Source organism: Corvus brachyrhynchos, unplaced genomic scaffold, assembly GCF_000691975.1.
Source record: "Corvus brachyrhynchos isolate BGI_N302 unplaced genomic scaffold, ASM69197v1 scaffold83, whole genome shotgun sequence".
NCBI lineage: Eukaryota > Metazoa > Chordata > Aves > Passeriformes > Corvidae > Corvus > Corvus brachyrhynchos.
This window is the reverse complement of record NW_008238464.1, coordinates 2,761,944-2,780,641: the sequence shown is the minus strand read 5'-3', so window position 1 is coordinate 2,780,641 and position 18,698 is coordinate 2,761,944. Positions and strand designations below refer to the sequence as shown.

Below are 18,698 nucleotides of genomic sequence, written 5' to 3'. Positions count from 1 at the left end.
AATTTGCCTTCCAAATTTAGTGCATGTGATTGTCAGATACTGTAAATTTGTCATGCACTACAAAAAACACTGACATAAAACATTCTTGTCCAATAAGCAGCAGGTATAGATCTAGATTCCTGAACTTATGGACGAGTATTCAGGTGTTCTTTAGCTGGGTATAGTATTACCAACTTTCTTGCACGTGTCAGATGTAAAGTTTCTTTCCAAGGAGCTAACTGATAACCAGAAGATAAGGCAAGAACTCTTCAAAGAAGTGTCAGACATGCCAAAACAGAATTTTGACAGAGTCCATACTGCCTCAAATTACTGCATTTCACAAAATGGGCATTTGCTATGCGAACAACACTAAAAAAAAAAAAACACAAAGAAAATACAGTGTTAATACTCTGGCTCCTTGTCTGGTTTTAGGGTGCAATAATGATGATCTCATAATGGAACCTGACATTTCCAAACTGGAAGTCCATGCAGTAGAGCATGATTTACCAGGAGGGGGCAATGCAACTACACACGCAGTTGGTCTATACCAACGAATTCAGGCCCTCGTCCATACAGTGAAATGCTGAAGATAGATACAGATCCTCTAATTTTAAATTCCTAAAATATTATTACTGTGTCTCATATTCAGAAGAAGATTGATGATACATATATTAATTATTTCTTTCACAAAGAATTAGGTAGCCTGGTATCAGCTTAGGAAGAGAATTGGCAAGATTAATAAAGAGATTTTTGCTTTGTCCACACTAGAGATAAATCAGAAGTAGAACTTCTTATTCAGTACCAATCCAAGCTGCAAGCAATTCAAATTAAGTAGCTAAGAGTAAGCACCCCTTCTGTAAAAGAAATAAAGCCCTGGCAAAAATTGCCTGCAGGTACACCTACATTAGCATCTTGGTTCAGGATCAGGAGTGGTCTTTTGAAGTGAATCACCCAAACATCTCCACTTATCCAGTTTTGTTTCATATTTTGAAGATGTCCTGGAGTGCCAACCACACCTTTTGGATGAAATTAAAAAGGCTGATGCACTCCAACCACAAGTAGGCACAGAGTCTAGACCTCAGCCAGTCCAAAGGAATTCCTCCTGTCTTTAAACACATGAAGTCTTCAGGTCCTCAGCACTTTAATTACTGTGCTCCACGATCTGCTTCTACAGGGCTGTACTACTTGTCAGTGGAGCTGTAACCTACCACTTCAAAAACATCCATCTTAGGTTCTCATGATCAGGGACAGAGACACCATTTAATGAAGCTATCCTGAACTGCAGAGGTCCACAGAGAATGGGACTCCACCACAGCCAATTCTGAATTTCCCAAGCCAGACTCAGTTTTGCTAAGTACAAATTTAAATGCTTTCTGATACCCAGTAGTTTTCTCCATGTTGCTGAGCAGAAACACAGACACACATTAAACCAGCCAGGAACAGCTCAGATTTCTTGTTTAAATTATCTAAACACCTACATAGTTGATAGTCTTTATATGTCTTTTGAAGCAGGACTGGAGGTAAAACAAATAAATCCCCTTCCCAAAATTCTCAAATAATTTTCTGCAGTTTGACCACATGTCATTTTCGCCTCCTCAGTAACACATGAACTACAAGGTTCCTACAACAGCAAGTTTTAGAAGTCACCTATATGCCTTTTAAAAAGTAATCTTTTCTCTAATACTGCTGAGAATTACAGTTTTTGGCAGATGTCCTAAACACCGTTCCTGTTACAGTCTCGGTCAAAACTGTCTAGGCTCTGTGCCAGCATTGTAAGAACAAGCCCTCAATTTTAATTTAGGAAGCGGGGAGGGGGGGGAAGTATACGCAACTTGTTCAGGAAGATTATCTAATGCATAAAATTCTACCAAAGAATATTAATTAGGTATATGCAAACATACTCTACACAAGCAAAAATTACAAGAAAGCAAGTGTGGTAAAAATATCAACAAATTTATGAACGCCCTGAGCTTCAATGCCTGACACTAATCTTAACTCCCATTACCAAGCTCTCCATTGTTTACTGGCTTCATCAAAACAGGGGGGTGAGTTAAGGACAAAGTGACAACATTTCAATATTTTGGCCTTCATTTGTGTCACAACACTGATGTTTATCTAAATTTGTGTCTACCACCCTTCCCCCATCTGAAGGAGCTTGTTTTGGCTGCCGTTTTTTTAAAAATCACTTGGGATCATACATTTTTCCAACACAAGATTCAATGAACTAAGTGGGGTTTTTTTGAAAGCTAAATGTGAGCCTTTTTTTTAATGCACTTGATGAACAATATGCCCACACCATCACCTGTAAAAGGAAACTTTTGTAACTTGTCATTCCTATTTATGCCTCCAAGGGAATCCGGCAGAGGTTACAGACCAATACCAGGTAAAAAGCTTTGATCTTGCAAATTTTACATGTTTCACCATGCAACCCTACTCAGTAATACAATCTACATTACATGCTGTCTTGTGGTTGTGGTAGCTGTCAGTTTTGTTTCATATTTTTAAAAGCAGGACTGATTAAACGTAACTTTCAGGTAACTGCCTTTTCTTTTTACTTGCTCATTTAGTTATAACTGCAACATCCCGAGAAAGTCCAACCCGTGCAGGGAAAATGGTGCATTGCTTTGTTTCCACTACTAGCAGCAGCAGCTCCTTTATTTTAAAAAGAAAATCCAGATTTTAAGAGTTGCACTGATTACTAAAGTTAAATGACCTAGATAATTTAATTGTAATCCTCTTCCTCAACAAAAAATACTGCCTGCAGAACCTTAGAGATTAAAGGGGCATTTAAAAAAAATCATTGACTTGCGTACTAAGAAAAATTTGAGAGGCTAAGTAGTATCTCAACTTTTGCCCACCTTTGACAATATCAGTATTTTATTTTCATATTTTCCTAGTATCTTTTTTTATTACTTACTCCCCCCACAAACAGTCTAAAACAGTTGGAAGTGCTACAGTGTTTATCTTGGCATTCTCTGAAGGGTGGGGAAGAAACAGAAGAGAAATGGAGTTTATACGCCTTCCCCTCATTCCTCCTCATGGATTCATGTGTGGCTGAATCTTAGCTACCAATCCCTCCTTATAGCAACACTAAACTCATTTGCACTTTGGAAAAGAGGGATAAGGAGCATAATGTGACCTGGAAGGGTATTTGGAACTTTGTATTACCTGTTATGCAAACACATCACAGGATGCAAATCAACATTTGGTCCTGGTTGCATCCTCATTAAACATTACCAGGATTTGGAAAACCAGACTGGGTGTAGTTTTTCCATCATTCCTATGTGGACAGTTGAAACAGACTCAAGCAAGAGGTCATTTAAGGACAACTGGAATTTGACCCTGCATTTCCTGAAGAACAAGGATTGGTTTCATTTCAACTCTGTGTCATACCCAGCTCTGGCCTGAAGAGCTGTTTTGAAATCTTCCTACCTCTGAAGCTCACGCTGCATATTCCATCTACATATATATAAATGCACACGAGATCTTAGGAGGTGAAAAGTATGACAGAACAATATTGTCCATGTACATTTACTTTCTTTTACCTTCCAGCAAAGTATAGAAATGGCATACTTACTCTATCACAAAGTATGATCTACATATTTGCAATTTCTGCAGAATTATAATGTTAACACTGATTTATAAAACATATTTATAGATCTACCTTTAAAAGCCCCTTCCAATCCAAATCATTCTATTATTTTATGATCTAGGTGGCTTTTAGTCATTAAGCTACCTATGCATGAGAGAGTAATACATTAAAATACAGGCTTCTATCTACCACGAATGAGTGCCAAACACAGATGTTTGAGAAACATTTAAAGGGAAATCTGAAAAATATTATGGCCTTCCCAAAAAGTACTCTTGAGAGAAAAATCTATCTGGGAATAATTTATGTCTCCTCTTCTCTACAGCTACCTAAAGCCTAGACAGAGACCAAGACAAAGCCTCTCTCCTAAAAAACACCTTCCAAAACCCAGCTCTATATTGTCTTCATAGAAGCTGCTGGATATTCAAACACTTTGGAAGACATATTCGAGTAGCCGGGCAGGGATTTAAGTGCTTTGCTCTACGTTTGCAGGTGGATTTTCACATGATGTTTTCTTTCCTGAGATATCCTGGGGCTACAGGGAACTCTTTTTAAACGGGCACAGGAATGGGAAACAAAAGGGGGAGAGGGACTTCTGTCCCCCAAACTCCAGTCTCCTGTTTCTACCTCTTCTAGCCGCCTCCTCTGCTCCTTCTGCTGCTCGATGCGTTTTTGCCTCTCTGCCAGCAGCTGCCTCTTGTACTCCTCCTGCTCACGGAGCTGCTGCTCCTGCAGCAGCTGCTGTCTCCGAAGGGCCTCGGACCGTTCCTTGTTTTCCTGCTGCAGTCTCAGGAAATCACGTCGGAGGGTTGATTCTCCAGGCACATTGACAATAGAACTGCAACAAGAGGAAGCTAAAGCCTTCTGTATGATAAAGCCTGATGGGCCATTAAATACCTTTGCCAAAGCAGGGGAACATTAATAAATTATATCATGATGTTAAAGTTTAATCTCATTTCTTTTGGAGCAAGGACACTGAATGTATGTCAAATACACGCTCTCAGTGGAAGGCGTGAAATGAGGCCAAGCAAAATAAGGACGAATGCTAACATTGTGGAGACCCTGATCAATCATATTTGCCATAAATCTCCCTCCATCCAGATTTTGTTGGCTCTAAGTCATAGGAAGGAGAGCTTTCAAACCTTTAGCAGTCATAGCATAGGTATTCAAACCCTTTGGGTAGTTTGTGTGGCTTGAGCATTCACTTAATAAGAGACAGAAATTTAGCATGCTGATTTATAATCACAGACCTTTAGACTTACTTGGCATGGATTGCCCAAAGCCATCCCAAAAGCAATTATTACCTTGGCTCTCCTTCTTGTTCAGGCACTTCCTCCTCTTCTTCCTCACTTCCACTATATTCATACTCCGTCTCATCTAACAGGAAAGAAACAAAGGCTTGGATAGTACTTTAATTTTAGGGCAGTGGGGAGTTGCAGTAGCACCTCAGTAAACCAGCTCCTGCTCCCTTCGGTGAGAAGATCTATCACAGACCCTAGAACTCATTCTGTATAAATCAGCTCATCTTCCCTGACTTGTAAAGTGGCACAGTGCTTTGCAGAAGACTTCCAGCAAATTCCCTGAACAACACCAGGTTTTATATGTAAGACAAGACACCGGGAGAACTTCAGCACCACCTGAATAAGGAGAAAAGGCTGCCCAAAACATTTGCTTCACAGCTCTTGTGATGGGTTATTTCCTGTGAGTCTGATTTATGGCATCAGCCCAGGAAATGAACCAATCACAGACTTAAGAAGGGAAAGGCATATATGCCAATATCCTCCTAAATACTGTTTAATGCTTGTATGGAAGAGGCAGAGGCCAAGAAGTAAGTAAACTTAATGTATCAGAAAATACAGCACTTGAAACTGATACCTTCTCTGTAAAGGACAGAACAAAAAGCTTTCTGACAGTCAAATTAGGAATTAAAAAAGAACTTTTTAAGGATTTGGGCTATAGGAGCTTCTCTTGGGGTGGGTATTAAGAATGCAAAGCAGGACGAAAATACGCATTTTTGACAAGTTGCAAAGACTTGATTTTTAGAAGCTGCATACCTTTCTCTCCTCTCTTCTTCCTGGTCCTGTCTATATGGTCCTTAAGCTGGATTCGGACTTGCCTTTCATTTGGCTGGTCACGTATAAAGGGATGTTTCAACAGTTGCTCTGTAGAAGGTCGCTGCATGTAATTCTTCACTAGACAACCTTCTATAAAGCTGAAAAACTTTTTCGACCTGAGAAAGCAGGAAGGAAAAAACAAAACAAAGCAGAAGGTGACAGGTAAAACTCAGCTGAAACATTTTTTCTGTTCTTCCTCAAATTCCTTTCCTCAAGAGCATCATGTCCCAGAGGACAGTTCAAGTGCTACCTGCAGGTGTACCTCCTGATGAGATCTGAGTATGTTCCAGCTGAGCACCGGGCTGGAGGGACACAGGGTGACATGAACATACTTGCAGCACTCAGGCACAGACTCACAGTAATGTGCCCTCTTTCAGAGGCATAATTGCCCTGAAAGTCAGGATCTATTAGTGAGGTGAATCACGTAAACCCAGCTCTGCTGATTCTGGATCAGAGCTGGATAGAATCCAGCCTGCTTGGAGCAGAGGCCGGGCAGCTCTGGTGTGCCTCCACCTACCCGCGCTACAGACAGCCATACCCAAAGCCAGGAGAACTGTGTCTGCCATTCTCCTGACACAAGCAGCACCACACTGCTTTTGCATGCACCTGGGCTCACAGAGTTAGATCTGCCAGAATTTAAGATTATTTTATTTTTTACCTTAAGAGTCACACACAAAAATTCTTATAGAACAATAGGCAGGTGTTGGTCAGTGCTGTCTGTTCAACACAGGTACTTTGGGTCAAATTCTCCCTGACACAATTTAATGGCATGAACTAAACTAAACCCCTCCTGCACACAGAATAAAGTGACAGGGTATGGGAGTTAGCTAAGCTGCAGCACCACCTTCCAAAATTTGCACTTCATTTGAGCTCTTGAAAGAGGACCTATCCAGAAAGAAGTGACCAAACAAGTCACCTTGCAAAATGCCAATAGTGGAAGTACTCAAAACTGCAGTGAGGCACTGGAACAGGTTGCCCAGAGAAGTTGTGGATGCCCCATCCCTGGCCAGGCTGGATGGGTTTCTGAGCTACCTGAATTAGTGGGTGGCATCCCTGTCCGTGGCAGGGTTTGGAACTAGATGATCTTTAAGGTCCCTTCCAATCCAAGCCATTCTGTGATGATTCTACAACTCTGTCATCATTTGGCCTATCTTCTCGTAACCTGCCACTGAGCACACTATCAAAACAGTTGAGTCACAGCAGCACTGCCTTTGACCAGAGTTGCTTTTTATTTGGTAGCTGCTTTCAACCTGCTCCAGTGCTTGGAGAGCAAATATCCTCACCACATGGTTAAGCACAAAAACAATTATTTCTATCCATCAGTTTACTTCCCTACTGTAATAAAAAAGGCTGAATCCAACATAAATAACTTGTTTGTTCAGATTTTTCATTCCTCACACCTTGAATGTTATTATTTCACATAAAAAGGTTAATGAAAGGCTAATGCAAATGGCATATGTGCATCTCTATTCCCTTAATATATGCAGAAGGCAAGTAAGAGAGAGTGATGCCTTGACAGTACAAGTGCCTAAATAAGTCAATCCAGGTAGAGACCAAGCCCAGCAAGCAAGCCAAGTTTATGTTATGTTGACATTGAATACACAGTCAAATCACTTGATTATTTTGACAGGATCACAGCATCCCATGATCACATTCAATCTATAAGAAACCTCTTTCTAGGGAGTATTTTTGCTTCATATGTGCCAGTTGTAACCAATAACTGGGAGGAAATCCTCTGATACTAATGGATTCTTCTCAGCTGGCAAGAAGCAAGCACTCAATTCCAACCATTTACAATAATTATAGTAAAAGCCTTCATTAGTTTTAATAGCTCCTTTCTATTTAGCAACTAGAACACTACAGTACTGTTCTGTTTCTGTGTTATGATACATCTGAGAAAACATACTGCATATTAAGAGTGCTGCAGCAGTCTATTTTTTAAAATATGGATCCATTTGTCACCCTAATACAGATGCTACTCTATCAAAAAAAACCCCTGGGTATTTATCTTCACACAATTTGAGATGGAATTTCTCTGGGACAAAAAACTAAATAATACATGCATTTTATGTCATGCCTTGATTCAGAGGCATAAAAGATAACGGAGATTTTTCTAACTTAAATTGCTTTACAGTTCTATGGAAGGGTTAACAAAACTGTATGTGATACAAGAAGACTTCATGTCACAAAAGGCTAGAAGCAAGACATACATACCATTTCTTGGATTTTAACCGTGGGGGAGGGTTCCTGGGTATCAGAAAGAGAGCCCTCATGGGGTGCATGTCACAAAGCGCTAAAGGGAAGAAAACAAAACCAAACAGAGACATACAGACACTGATTTAGTTGCTCTCTGTCAATGCCATGACTTCAGCTTCCACAACCATTCCCACTACCCCAAAAATACATGCAGCAGGTGCAGACAGCAACACAGCTTAACAGAATTAGCCCAAAATGACAACAATTGCATAGCTAAGTGTGCCAGTGGCAGCCCAAAAAGAGAAAGAGATCGAAGCATGGATTAACCTCCAGAATCAACCAAGATGGGAACATCTGAGTATGGCCCTCCTCCAGCCCCAAGTCATCTAACTTACTTTCTGGTCAATAAAATATTGGGAGGTGATTATGATGGTGGAAGGGAAGAATGAGAGTTACAATCTTCCCTCTACCTGCCCTTCTCTCCCACTATGGAAGATGCTTCATTTTTGCTCTCTAGACCTGGATATTTTCTTTACTTCAAGGCATGACAGTTTTGAAGCGTGGGAGGGTCTGTATAACAAAAAAGGATTGCCTGCAGAATTGAAATGCAAACCCATAACTTTTGTCCAAAGAAGTCCTGTTTGTCTCAGAGGACATTTAGCGGGAGTCCAGGATCAATGTCTGACAGCTTTTCCTCCTGTTCCATAGCAAAGCAACACGGCAGAGCCAACACAGGGAAACAAGGGAGCAGGGACAGGGGCAGCCCAAGAAAAGTCTCTAGGAGCAATGTTTTAACCATCTTCCTGTGTTTGACCTCTTACACCCTCAGTGTCAGCCTGAGTGATCACTGCAGGATGAGGTGACATGTACCACACAACAGAAATTCAGGAGAAACAGACTGATGTGAAGAGAATTCTGGCTTCAAAAATAAGGGGCCACAATCTCGGCAAAGAAGCCCTTGGATGCCTGTGGATCCCTGCAGACCACCAAATGTAGAGATGGACTCTTCAGCTGCCACTGGAGGAGGAGGTAGAGCCCACATACCAGAGGACAAGAGCTGTTCAGCACTTACAGAGGATCTTTGCTTACTTCTTAAATGCCACTCTTGTGCTTTTACACAAAGAGGGGTCAAACTTTGCTTTGGTTTAGAAATGAACAAAATATTATTGTCCAATTCTAGGCTTAGAAAGCCCACAGACACAGCTTTTAATAGAAAGCCATACAGGCAACCCAATGCACTGAACAGAAAGATATGGAAAAAGGAGGTAGTTCATTTAATAGAGTGCTGGCTGAGGTGTCCTGGGAGCAGGTATCACATGGACATTCATGCAAACGTGCAATTAAGAAGGAAAAAAGAAAATAACCCCAAACCATCAGACCTCCTAAAACATGAATCAACACATGACCATTGCGATTTGTTTTTTAAATCTTACATTAAAGTCAATAACAACAACAAAATCAGGCAGCAGCTACAATGAAATGACCAATTTTTAGTTGGGAAATACCAATACTTTATTTCAACATGATAATTTCAAAGACATTTCAAGCTGGGCTGTGGTGTGGTGGTAGATTTTTATGTGCAAAAAAATTTAATTTGCTCTTAGGTACCTAAGGCTCTTATTTTTAAATACAGAGCTCCAGCTGAGGGTAAGTGTATTTGTAAGATCAGTAAGGACTTTCATAAAAATTATCATTAAAAGTCAAAACACCATGCCTAACTTTTTTCTTTTCAAAGGTTTCTGTCCTCCTCACACATCTGCTGTTTGCCTTTATATTCTGAAAGAACTATGTGAAAGGAAAAGAACCTATTAAAAAGTTTGGCATTTTTGGTTTCCAGGTTTTCCTCTCAAATCCAAACTAACTGATAATGTTCCCTGCTTGAGAATACCTAAATTCAGCGCTTTGTCCTGAAGAAGGATTTACAGCTTAAGCCATGTCACTGCTAAGGAAGATTAACACCACCCACTGATGAGCGGAAACAAAAGGAGAAGCAATGTTAGCATTATCCAGACAGAAAGCCAGCATGGAAACAGTTGCCACAAATGCTTTTTTCATTAAGGTTTGTTTCCTCAAAGTCCCACTGACCCTCTCCCCAGCTGAGGTTTCAGTATTCCAGGCCAGTCCATAGACAAAGTGGGACACAACTCCAAAACACAATATACTACCCATAGGAAGGAAGTCAGACACTCGATTAGCTTACAAATATTCCTGCTATAGAAATTAAATTACTGCAGTCTGCACTGTAGTGTTTAAACACAATCCTATCTTTATCAAAAGCATAGATATTTATGGGATTTTATATTTACAGAGCAGGCAAAACCAAAGAGAACAGAAATAACATGGGGATACTTTCAGAAACCTCAAAACTATGCTTAGATTGCAACCAGCATCACCCAAGTATATATTTCAGCCTTAACGAGCCCACTGGAGAAGCACAGGTATCACTTACGGGGAGCTCCTTCTGCCATCTCTATGGCCGTAATGCCGCATGACCAAAGGTCACTCTGCACAAAAAGAGACACCATATGTTAGCAGGTAGATTTACCCATTCACACAGTAAGAGAGTACTACTTAGAGAGGCCCTGTAGGTGAGGCCAAAACCAAATACCACGGCTATTTAAATAATATAAGCCTCTTTTTTCTTGTAACAGTATGATAAAATCCTACTTTTCATATAATACATAGGTATATGCAGGAACACACGAACATATTCTTACTGAGTGAGCAAACAATCCCTCCTAATTACACATAAAAATATATTCACATTATGACAATGGGAAATACATTTGCCAGAAATCTAAGCCTGTGAAACAACAGAATTTTCATTATTCCCTTGTCAACAAAGAACTGAACAAGGCCATTCCCAGGGTGTGTAGAGATGCAGATAGGAAAGCAAAAGCTCAGCTCAAATTTAAAGTGGCCAGACTTGTCAAAAACTACAAGAAAGGGTTCTTTATGTATGTAAACAAACAAGCAAGAACAAAAGGAAAACACAGGACCACGGAAAGGAGAGGTGAATTAGTCAGCAGCACCACCAAAAAGGCAGAGATTCCCGAAATTTACACCTCTGTCTTTTCCACTGATGAGTGGAAACAAAAGGAAAAGCAAAGCCAACATTCCTCCCCTAACATCTCAGCTTTGCTTGAAACACTGCAAAACAACAGTCCTTCAGTGGCAGCCTCTCAAGGTACCACCTCTGGCCAGCACGTCTGACTCGGGAAAGACCAAACAAGAGCCAGGAAGATCAAACACAGGGAAGAGATGGAGGAGTCCTGGCAAGGAACCAACTCCAGAGACTGACACAGCTTAATGGGCAAAACACTGGAGGAGACTGCTGTGAAAGAGAGCTGTTCTTCAGCAAAGCAGTCTTCATTTCTGGTGATAACTGTGATTTTTTTTAAATTACTGAAAACCAATGAGCAAATAAGCTCTTCATGCACTACAACCAGAGAAGCATTTCTAAAGATCATGTTTTCAGACCCAGCAAGGCACTCTTAGTCAAATGCAGCCATTTAAGCTAAATTGTACAGCCTCATGGTCTTACAGAATCTTTCCAACATTAATTGTTTGTGAGACACCACCCCACAGGCTCCACCAGGAACAATAAACAGGTGTTTTCAGAGGCCAGAGGAGTTATTTTTCACATCACTACTGCATTAACAAATATTGCAGGGAGTTTTTCTGCTTTATTGTATTATTTAATAGCAAACCTTCCTTACTAATAACACAATCTGGAAAGATATAAAACATTACCTTTTGTACAATGAGATGCTGAATGTAAAAAGCAATTAAATCAAGAGAAATAGGATCGATCTGATCAATCTTAGTCAAAATGTACAAAACACCAATTCAAATAATCTGGGTGTTTTACAAAGATTTAGACACACACAAACATACTGATAGCAAACACCACCATCACTCTCAGCAAAGTGATATAACTGGTATTCAGCTCTATAAACCATTGTAAGGCCTTAATCCCTGGCTGTCTGCTATCCTTGTTGCCCTTGGTTAAAGTTGGAACAATGCATTAGTCTAAGTGAAGATTTCTTAAAAAGCGTATTTTCACTTTTTTTCTTTCCTTGTGCTCTCATTAAAGTCAGCTGAGAAGAACTTTCAAGATTACAGTATGCTTTCACTAGATATATTTAACTTTAAATATATATACCTAATATTCTTAAGGATAGTGCAAATACCATCAAGCCAATTATGATTTTGCAGTAATTAAATCCTTGGTTTGCAGCAAGCTATGTATAAAGGATCTCTGTTAAGAAATGTTGCGATGGATAAATTTTTATCAAAAAAATCATGTCTATGTATCCTGAAATCAGGAATAGTTTTAAGAGCTCTTTCTGTACTTCACTGGCTCTCCAGATAGTGGTTCTATTTAAAGGCAACACCTAAAATGTATTGTTCTGGGTTACCACAATAACTGGGACATAATCTAACACAGTTTAAAGTACAACCATCGTACCAATTGAGAACACAAGCATTTCCAGGTAAACTGTTTTTTGCCTTCTCTAAGCACCTACAGCACCCTGAAGTCCTGTATTTACGTCTCAAAGCTATGATAATACAAGCAGCAGAAACTGTTAAAGGTCACAATTTGACAGTATCCATACCCTGTACTTTGGTAATAAGAATGGAACTACACAAAATAGTTATTACTCCTACAAAGCATAAGAAGTCTCAAAAACTGTCGTAATTCATGGACATTTATACTGCAAGTGTATGTTTCGGGTTTTTTTCTTTGAATAGGACTCTTACTCTGTAATCATATGTAGCATCTGGATTCTCATCACAGGCAATAACTTCTGGAGCCATCCAGTATGGAGTCCCAATAAAAGTGTTTCTCCTGCCAACCGTCCTGTCCAGCTGAGCACTCACACCAAAATCCACTGTGGGTGGGAAAAGAGTAAAATGAAATAAGAGGGGAAAAATTATGCAATGATTACTTTTGCAAAGTGATTTGAAAATAGAGCCCTGTAGATGTTCCATGTGGGAGGACCATGCTGAAGAGAAATAAGATGATTAATCCTGAGGCAACTGAGCCCTCATGGTTCACACACAATGTGCTTGGGCACAAGTGTCAAGGGACACAGCAGCATACAATCACCTCTCCTGTGTAACCCTCACTGGTCTGCCTGGACAGAAGGGAGAGCACAGCTGCAAAAGTACTGCCTGGGAGGCTGAGAAAGGGCTATTTATTCCCTTCCCACGTGGTGAAGCCAAGCACCTTTGCCTATACAGAAACAGCCACTTCCTGAAGGTACCTCTCATGCTATGGGAAAATTGCATGCATAAACACGTCCCCTTCAGCTCACCACTTTCGCTGCTCTAAAATTGGACAGCAAAAATAATCTTTTGTTCAGGGAGCTGCTCTCTGGTTTAAAAGCGCAGAGCAGAAACATCACTGGGAGCAAAAGATGAGGATTATTCAAGAAGTGCTAACTTTGAGCACACATGCACACAGGCTGCAAAAGAGATGCCCACTCATTACAAAGCAATTACATTACAAAGGTGTTTTCTGCCCTTCATTTTGCCCTGCTCATGACCACAGTGCTATGTGTCTTTCTATACCAGTAACTGCATCTGTTCTAAGAGGGCTGTGTCAGCTTCACTGCACCCACCATCTGAGTGACACTGACAAACTGTGTAGACAACCTCAGTGGAAGCAATGGTTTGGAAGCTACTGTGCTCCATTTTGGACCAAACGAAGGAAAGCTCTCCTGAGAGCTTCCTCCTCCAGCAGCCGGGACAACTTCCCATGCCTCGTGCTGCAGGAAGGTGTAATGCAAACCAGAAGGGATGTGGGCTGGGTGGGAGGGCTTCAGCATGGCTCTATATTTAATGAAAAAAAGGTGGCGAGTGTAGCGTGATACAAACACAGAAGGTTAACATGTGCACTAACTGAAAGAGACAAATTAGAGAGGAAATAAAAAAAAAGAGTATGCCCACTTGGCAGGAGAGAAGAGGCCAGGGATGAGCACGATTTTCAGCAGGCACGCCAGTGCTGGAACTGTGTTTTGAATTCAATGCCACAGCTCCCTTGAGAGTGCTGTCCAGATCATATTTTTGTGTCCAGAACCTGAACAGCAGGTGCTATTTTATGCACACAGGCTGCAAAAGAGATGCCCACTCATTACAAAGCAATTACATTACAAAGGTGTTTTCTGCCCTTCATTTTGCCCTGCTCATGACCACAGTGCTATGTGTCTTTCTATACCAGTAACTGCATCTGTTCTAAGAGGGCTGTGTCAGCTTCACTGCACCCACCATCTGAGTGACACTGACAAACTGTGTAGACAACCTCAGTGGAAGCAATGGTTTGGAAGCTACTGTGCTCCATTTTGGACCAAACGAAGGAAAGCTCTCCTGAGAGCTTCCTCCTCCAGCAGCCGGGACAACTTCCCATGCCTCGTGCTGCAGGAAGGTGTAATGCAAACCAGAAGGGATGTGGGCGGGGTGGGAGGGCTTCAGCATGGCTCTATATTTAATGAAAAAAAGGTGGCGAGTGTAGCGTGATACAAACACAGAAGGTTAACATGTGCACTAACTGAAAGAGACAAATTAGAGAGGAAATAAAAAAAAGAGTATGCCCACTTGGCAGGAGAGAAGAGGCCAGGGATGAGCACGATTTTCAGCAGGCACGCCAGTGCTGGAACTGTGTTTTGAATTCAATGCCACAGCTCCCTTGAGAGTGCTGTCCAGATCATATTTTTGTGTCCAGAACCTGAACAGCAGGTGCTATTTTAATTAAAGCCAAATACAAGAGAGACTCCTGTCACTTCCCGAGTCCAGAATAAAGTGAATCAGAACAGACTCAAGTTACGCACAGCTCAGTGGGGGAAAAAATGATCCGTGCACTGATTCTGGCATGGAAACCAGTATCTTCTAACAAAATTCAACAACAACCTGTGCTACATCCTCTCCAAGCAGGAGAAAATACATTCAGGCTGTCAATCCACATGGAACTAGTGACAGAGTACTCATGCTATAAAACATGTTATAGAGCTCTTAAAGGATGAAATTAATTTGGGAACATCATAAAACCAAAGGCTGAACAAATGAGGAAGCGGACATGCGTGCCTACTTACCAAGTTTCACTTCTGCATTCTCTGTCAACAACACATTTTGCCCTTTGATATCCCTGTGAATCACATGATGGGCATGAAGATGTGCCAACCCCTGCATTAAGGAAAAGAGAAGTGAAGAAGGAGAGGATGTTCAGAGTAAGGCTCTTGGCTTAACAACAGAATATCCATACCCAGCAGCCCCAAAGGTCATAGCACTGTCTCGACCTCTTGCAGCTGGGTGCAATGGGACTTGTAGCAGCATACCACCCACACAGCTTTTGGTGATGGAGCAGAGACACAGGCCTCAGGTCATGCACACACAGTACCTGAATACAGCCCGACATCTGCACTGTGCAAACCCCTCCCAGCTGTCCCGTGAACAAAGTTCAGCTCCCACAAAGTGTCTGAGCAATTACATTCTAAATGACATCAGTGTCGGTGTGTGCCACTGGCTCCTGATGTGCACAGGGTCACACAGATTTTAATTGGGAAGGGAGGTGGAAGGAGAAAGGAGGCAGCATCAACATGCACCACCGAGAAGGGGGCACGGGATCGGACTGGCAGTCATGTTCGAAGGCAAGGGGGGACAGATGACAAAGAAATGCTCTACTGCAAAGCTGCAGTTCTCTTCTCTAGCCTTCATAAATATGAAGCCAGATAACTGTACCTCAGGAAAAAAAATGCAAAAGAAAAAAAAGTTTAAAAAAACAAAAGCATAAGCATTATACTTTCCAAAGGAAACAAAACCTCCTGGCATACGGTGCTTTTTGTTGAGACAGCACCTGGATACATGCCCCAAAGCATTAGCCATGTGCAGGGAGGGCTGAGAAAGACATATGTTGCATTTTACTCTCTAATGTAATTGGGAGAACAACAGGCAACCCTCTTAGCAACTGCTTGTATTTTGGGTTCTCCTCAGTTTTCTGCTTGGAAAATTGTAGTCTCCAGTGGGATCATCCTGCCTATTCGTGTTGCCCTCATAGTCTTTTAATGTTATGTGAAAAATAAAGAAATAGAACCTTTACAGCTGCAAGAGGTTAAGAGAGTAGTGTTTGCTGTAGAGAAGTATTTCCTAACACATGTTCTTCATTAACTGATCATTTACCAGTTTGCCTACATAACCATTGGGCTGTTTTCCTTTTTTAAAACAGTTAATGAGTGTGACAAAAAAACACCAGCCACAGCTTCTCTTTCACACATCACAAGCCAATCAAGTGAACCACTGATGTCCCTGAGACCCTTCACTGACTGCTAATGCTAAGTGTGGTCTTATTTGTCACAGGAATGAAGGCTTTTCCACAGCTTCACACAGGATATTTTTTAAAGCCTTCTGCTACACCAACCCAGCCAGAGAGATAATCGTCTGTTCTCTCCAGAGTACCATCTAACCTTACTGAAAAAACACATCTGGGGTTGTGAAGGGCTGGAAGGAGACAGAGGGGCGCGTCTCCACTTTCCTGCAGTCCCCAGACCTTTCCAACCACACAAGGATCCACTGGGTCCACCTTCACCTGTGCCTCCACCTACACCAATCTTTGGCACTTTGGCTCCTTTTAACTTTGCGTTACACAACCTCTCTCCTCCACCTCTGACAAACTCTGTGTTGAATTAGGTTTTGAAAAGTCTCATAGCAATGTGAGTTTAGCATTCCTTTTTTCCAGATATTCCAGTTCCTGATGGCCAGTAATTAATGTTCCTTTTGCAAATCTCTCACTGGAATGAGAAAACAGTTTTCCTTATCTCTTTTCTGAGGTAAATAATTTTTCCCTCTTCTCAGCAAGTGTTTGACTGCTTTATCTAAGGAGGATCTAGGATGAATGCAACAAAGCATGGAATACCTCCAAGCCCACATGGCTCTCAAATCAAGGATAAGATAGTCCTGCAGAATTTAGTTTTCCTCATATTAAAGCATGCTATCCATTTGCTTTGAAATACAACTTCTGGCACAACTTGAAATGTGCCAGTCAAACTCCAGCGGCTGGACTCCTCTCCAGCATTTGAAATTAGAGCAAGAGACCAGAACCATGTGTCTCCCTCCGTCCTCATCTTAAAAATTTGCTCTGCCAAGGCAGAGCAAATGTGTAACACAGACAACAGCAGCACTGATTTATATGCAAGAGCCAGTGCTCGTTTCCTTTAACATAAAGCTCTTCAGAACTTCATTTATGATTAAACAATTGAACAAACATACTGTGTAGTGGTATGGGTAGGAGGCAATTTGTTTTACAAAGAAGCACAAGGAAAACCATACCAAATTTACTTAGTGAAGCAAAACAAATGCCAATTCAAAAAGCACTTAAACTGTACCAACTGGAAATTAAATATTAAGAGTAATTAGTTAAAGTTTCAATTTTAGAACAACTGGTAAGCTGCAACACTCTTCCTAAAAAACTTCCGCAGTGCCACCTGCAAGCACTGCACAGGGCACAGCCACATGTGACAGAGCTGCTTGCTCTAGACAGACTGCAGGGACAACACAAGACAAGAGCACATCACAGCACAGAAGTCCTGACTGCTGGCCTGAGCCAACAGCTCCTCCTCCATGGACTTGATTAGGAGAAGAGAAAGGCAGCTGCAAGCATAGTTAGAAAAGCCCATTCTGTATGCTGCTGTGCTACAACACTGTTTCAGCCTCAGGTCTTATGGACACTGTTTCACAGCTTCTACAGTAGGTAAGGTCACTGGCTCCTCATGACTAGAAATTGTGATTTTCTGCAAGGCTTCTGCTACAATACAGTACAACTCTCACCAAGTTAAATGACATGGAGCAGACATCTATCTGCTCCTACGCACTCTCCAAGTGATGACATGGCTAATGGGATTGATCAGAAACAGCTTCTTGCAGAACCTCAAGCTAGGCTACATCTCTGTAAGACTGTTTCTGTGTGGGGCAGACTCTTTTCCTTACCCGGAGAATCTCTCTGGAGATATATGCTATCCAGTCTTCTTTCAGAGTATTCCCTTTGGTGTTCTTCACAAGGTCTGTGATAGAGCCAGCTCCACAAAACTCCATAACAAGCTGCAAAACAAATATCAGTGTACAACCAACATTAAACAGAGATCTCAGCTGTTTAGCAAAGAAAAATAACCAGGTTTCAGCATTGATATGGGAAGCTCTTGTAAAGCAGAGAATGTATTTTACATCTCTGCCTGGAAAATGGATTCAACCAAACGTCTTCAACGTGTGTCAGACATATATGGAATATGTCTCACATTAGTTACCACATTTTCAAGGACTGATTTAATCACTGTAATTTAATGCTGGGAATCTGGATTTGCTCAGCTATGCAAAATGCACTAGCAGTAAGAACACATCCAGTGCTGAAGGAACCAAATTGATCACATCACTGCAATACATCTTATCCTTTAACTTCCATTTATTTATGGAAGAACATGCACCCTGCCATTTCAACCCCGAACTTCAGTCCTCTAGAGGGTGTAGATGAGGTGGGATGAAAAATGTAATGGGTACAATTCTCAAGTGCAGCTTTATTTTTACAGCCACATATTCTTACTGCTGTGCTCAGATGTCTTGTTCCTATGAAACATGTTACTATCCATCGGGGGAAAAAGTTACTTAAAGAACAAATCTACTGCTTATAGCAAATCTTGGTTCAGCCACCCCCTTAAGGATGTGTGATAAGCCTCTGTGATTCACTTATCTAGCTGCTCAGGCAAGCACCAAACTCCTTTAGTTTGTCTTTCCATAAAGTGGTATTTCTCTCATTGTCAATCTATATCCAATAG

General features: G+C 41.2%; 1 protein-coding gene across 4 annotated transcripts in view; it reads right to left on the bottom strand.

The window, feature by feature from the left end:
- MAP4K4 (mitogen-activated protein kinase kinase kinase kinase 4) overlaps window positions 1–18,698 on the bottom strand; it is a 167,294-nt gene that overhangs the window by 39,398 nt on the left and 109,198 nt on the right. For all 4 annotated transcript variants that reach the window (XM_008635822.2, XM_008635819.2, XM_017737010.1 and 1 more), the window contains exons 5-12: window positions 17,860–17,970; window positions 14,973–15,063; window positions 12,643–12,773; window positions 10,328–10,382; window positions 7,897–7,975; window positions 5,623–5,798; window positions 4,873–4,945; window positions 4,196–4,406 (exon numbers count right to left, since the gene is read on the bottom strand). In XM_008635822.2, coding sequence (XP_008634044.1) covers window positions 4,196–4,406; window positions 4,873–4,945; window positions 5,623–5,798; window positions 7,897–7,975; window positions 10,328–10,382; window positions 12,643–12,773; window positions 14,973–15,063; window positions 17,860–17,970 — 927 coding nt within the window. The remainder of the gene's footprint in view (window positions 1–4,195; window positions 4,407–4,872; window positions 4,946–5,622; window positions 5,799–7,896; window positions 7,976–10,327; window positions 10,383–12,642; window positions 12,774–14,972; window positions 15,064–17,859; window positions 17,971–18,698) is intronic.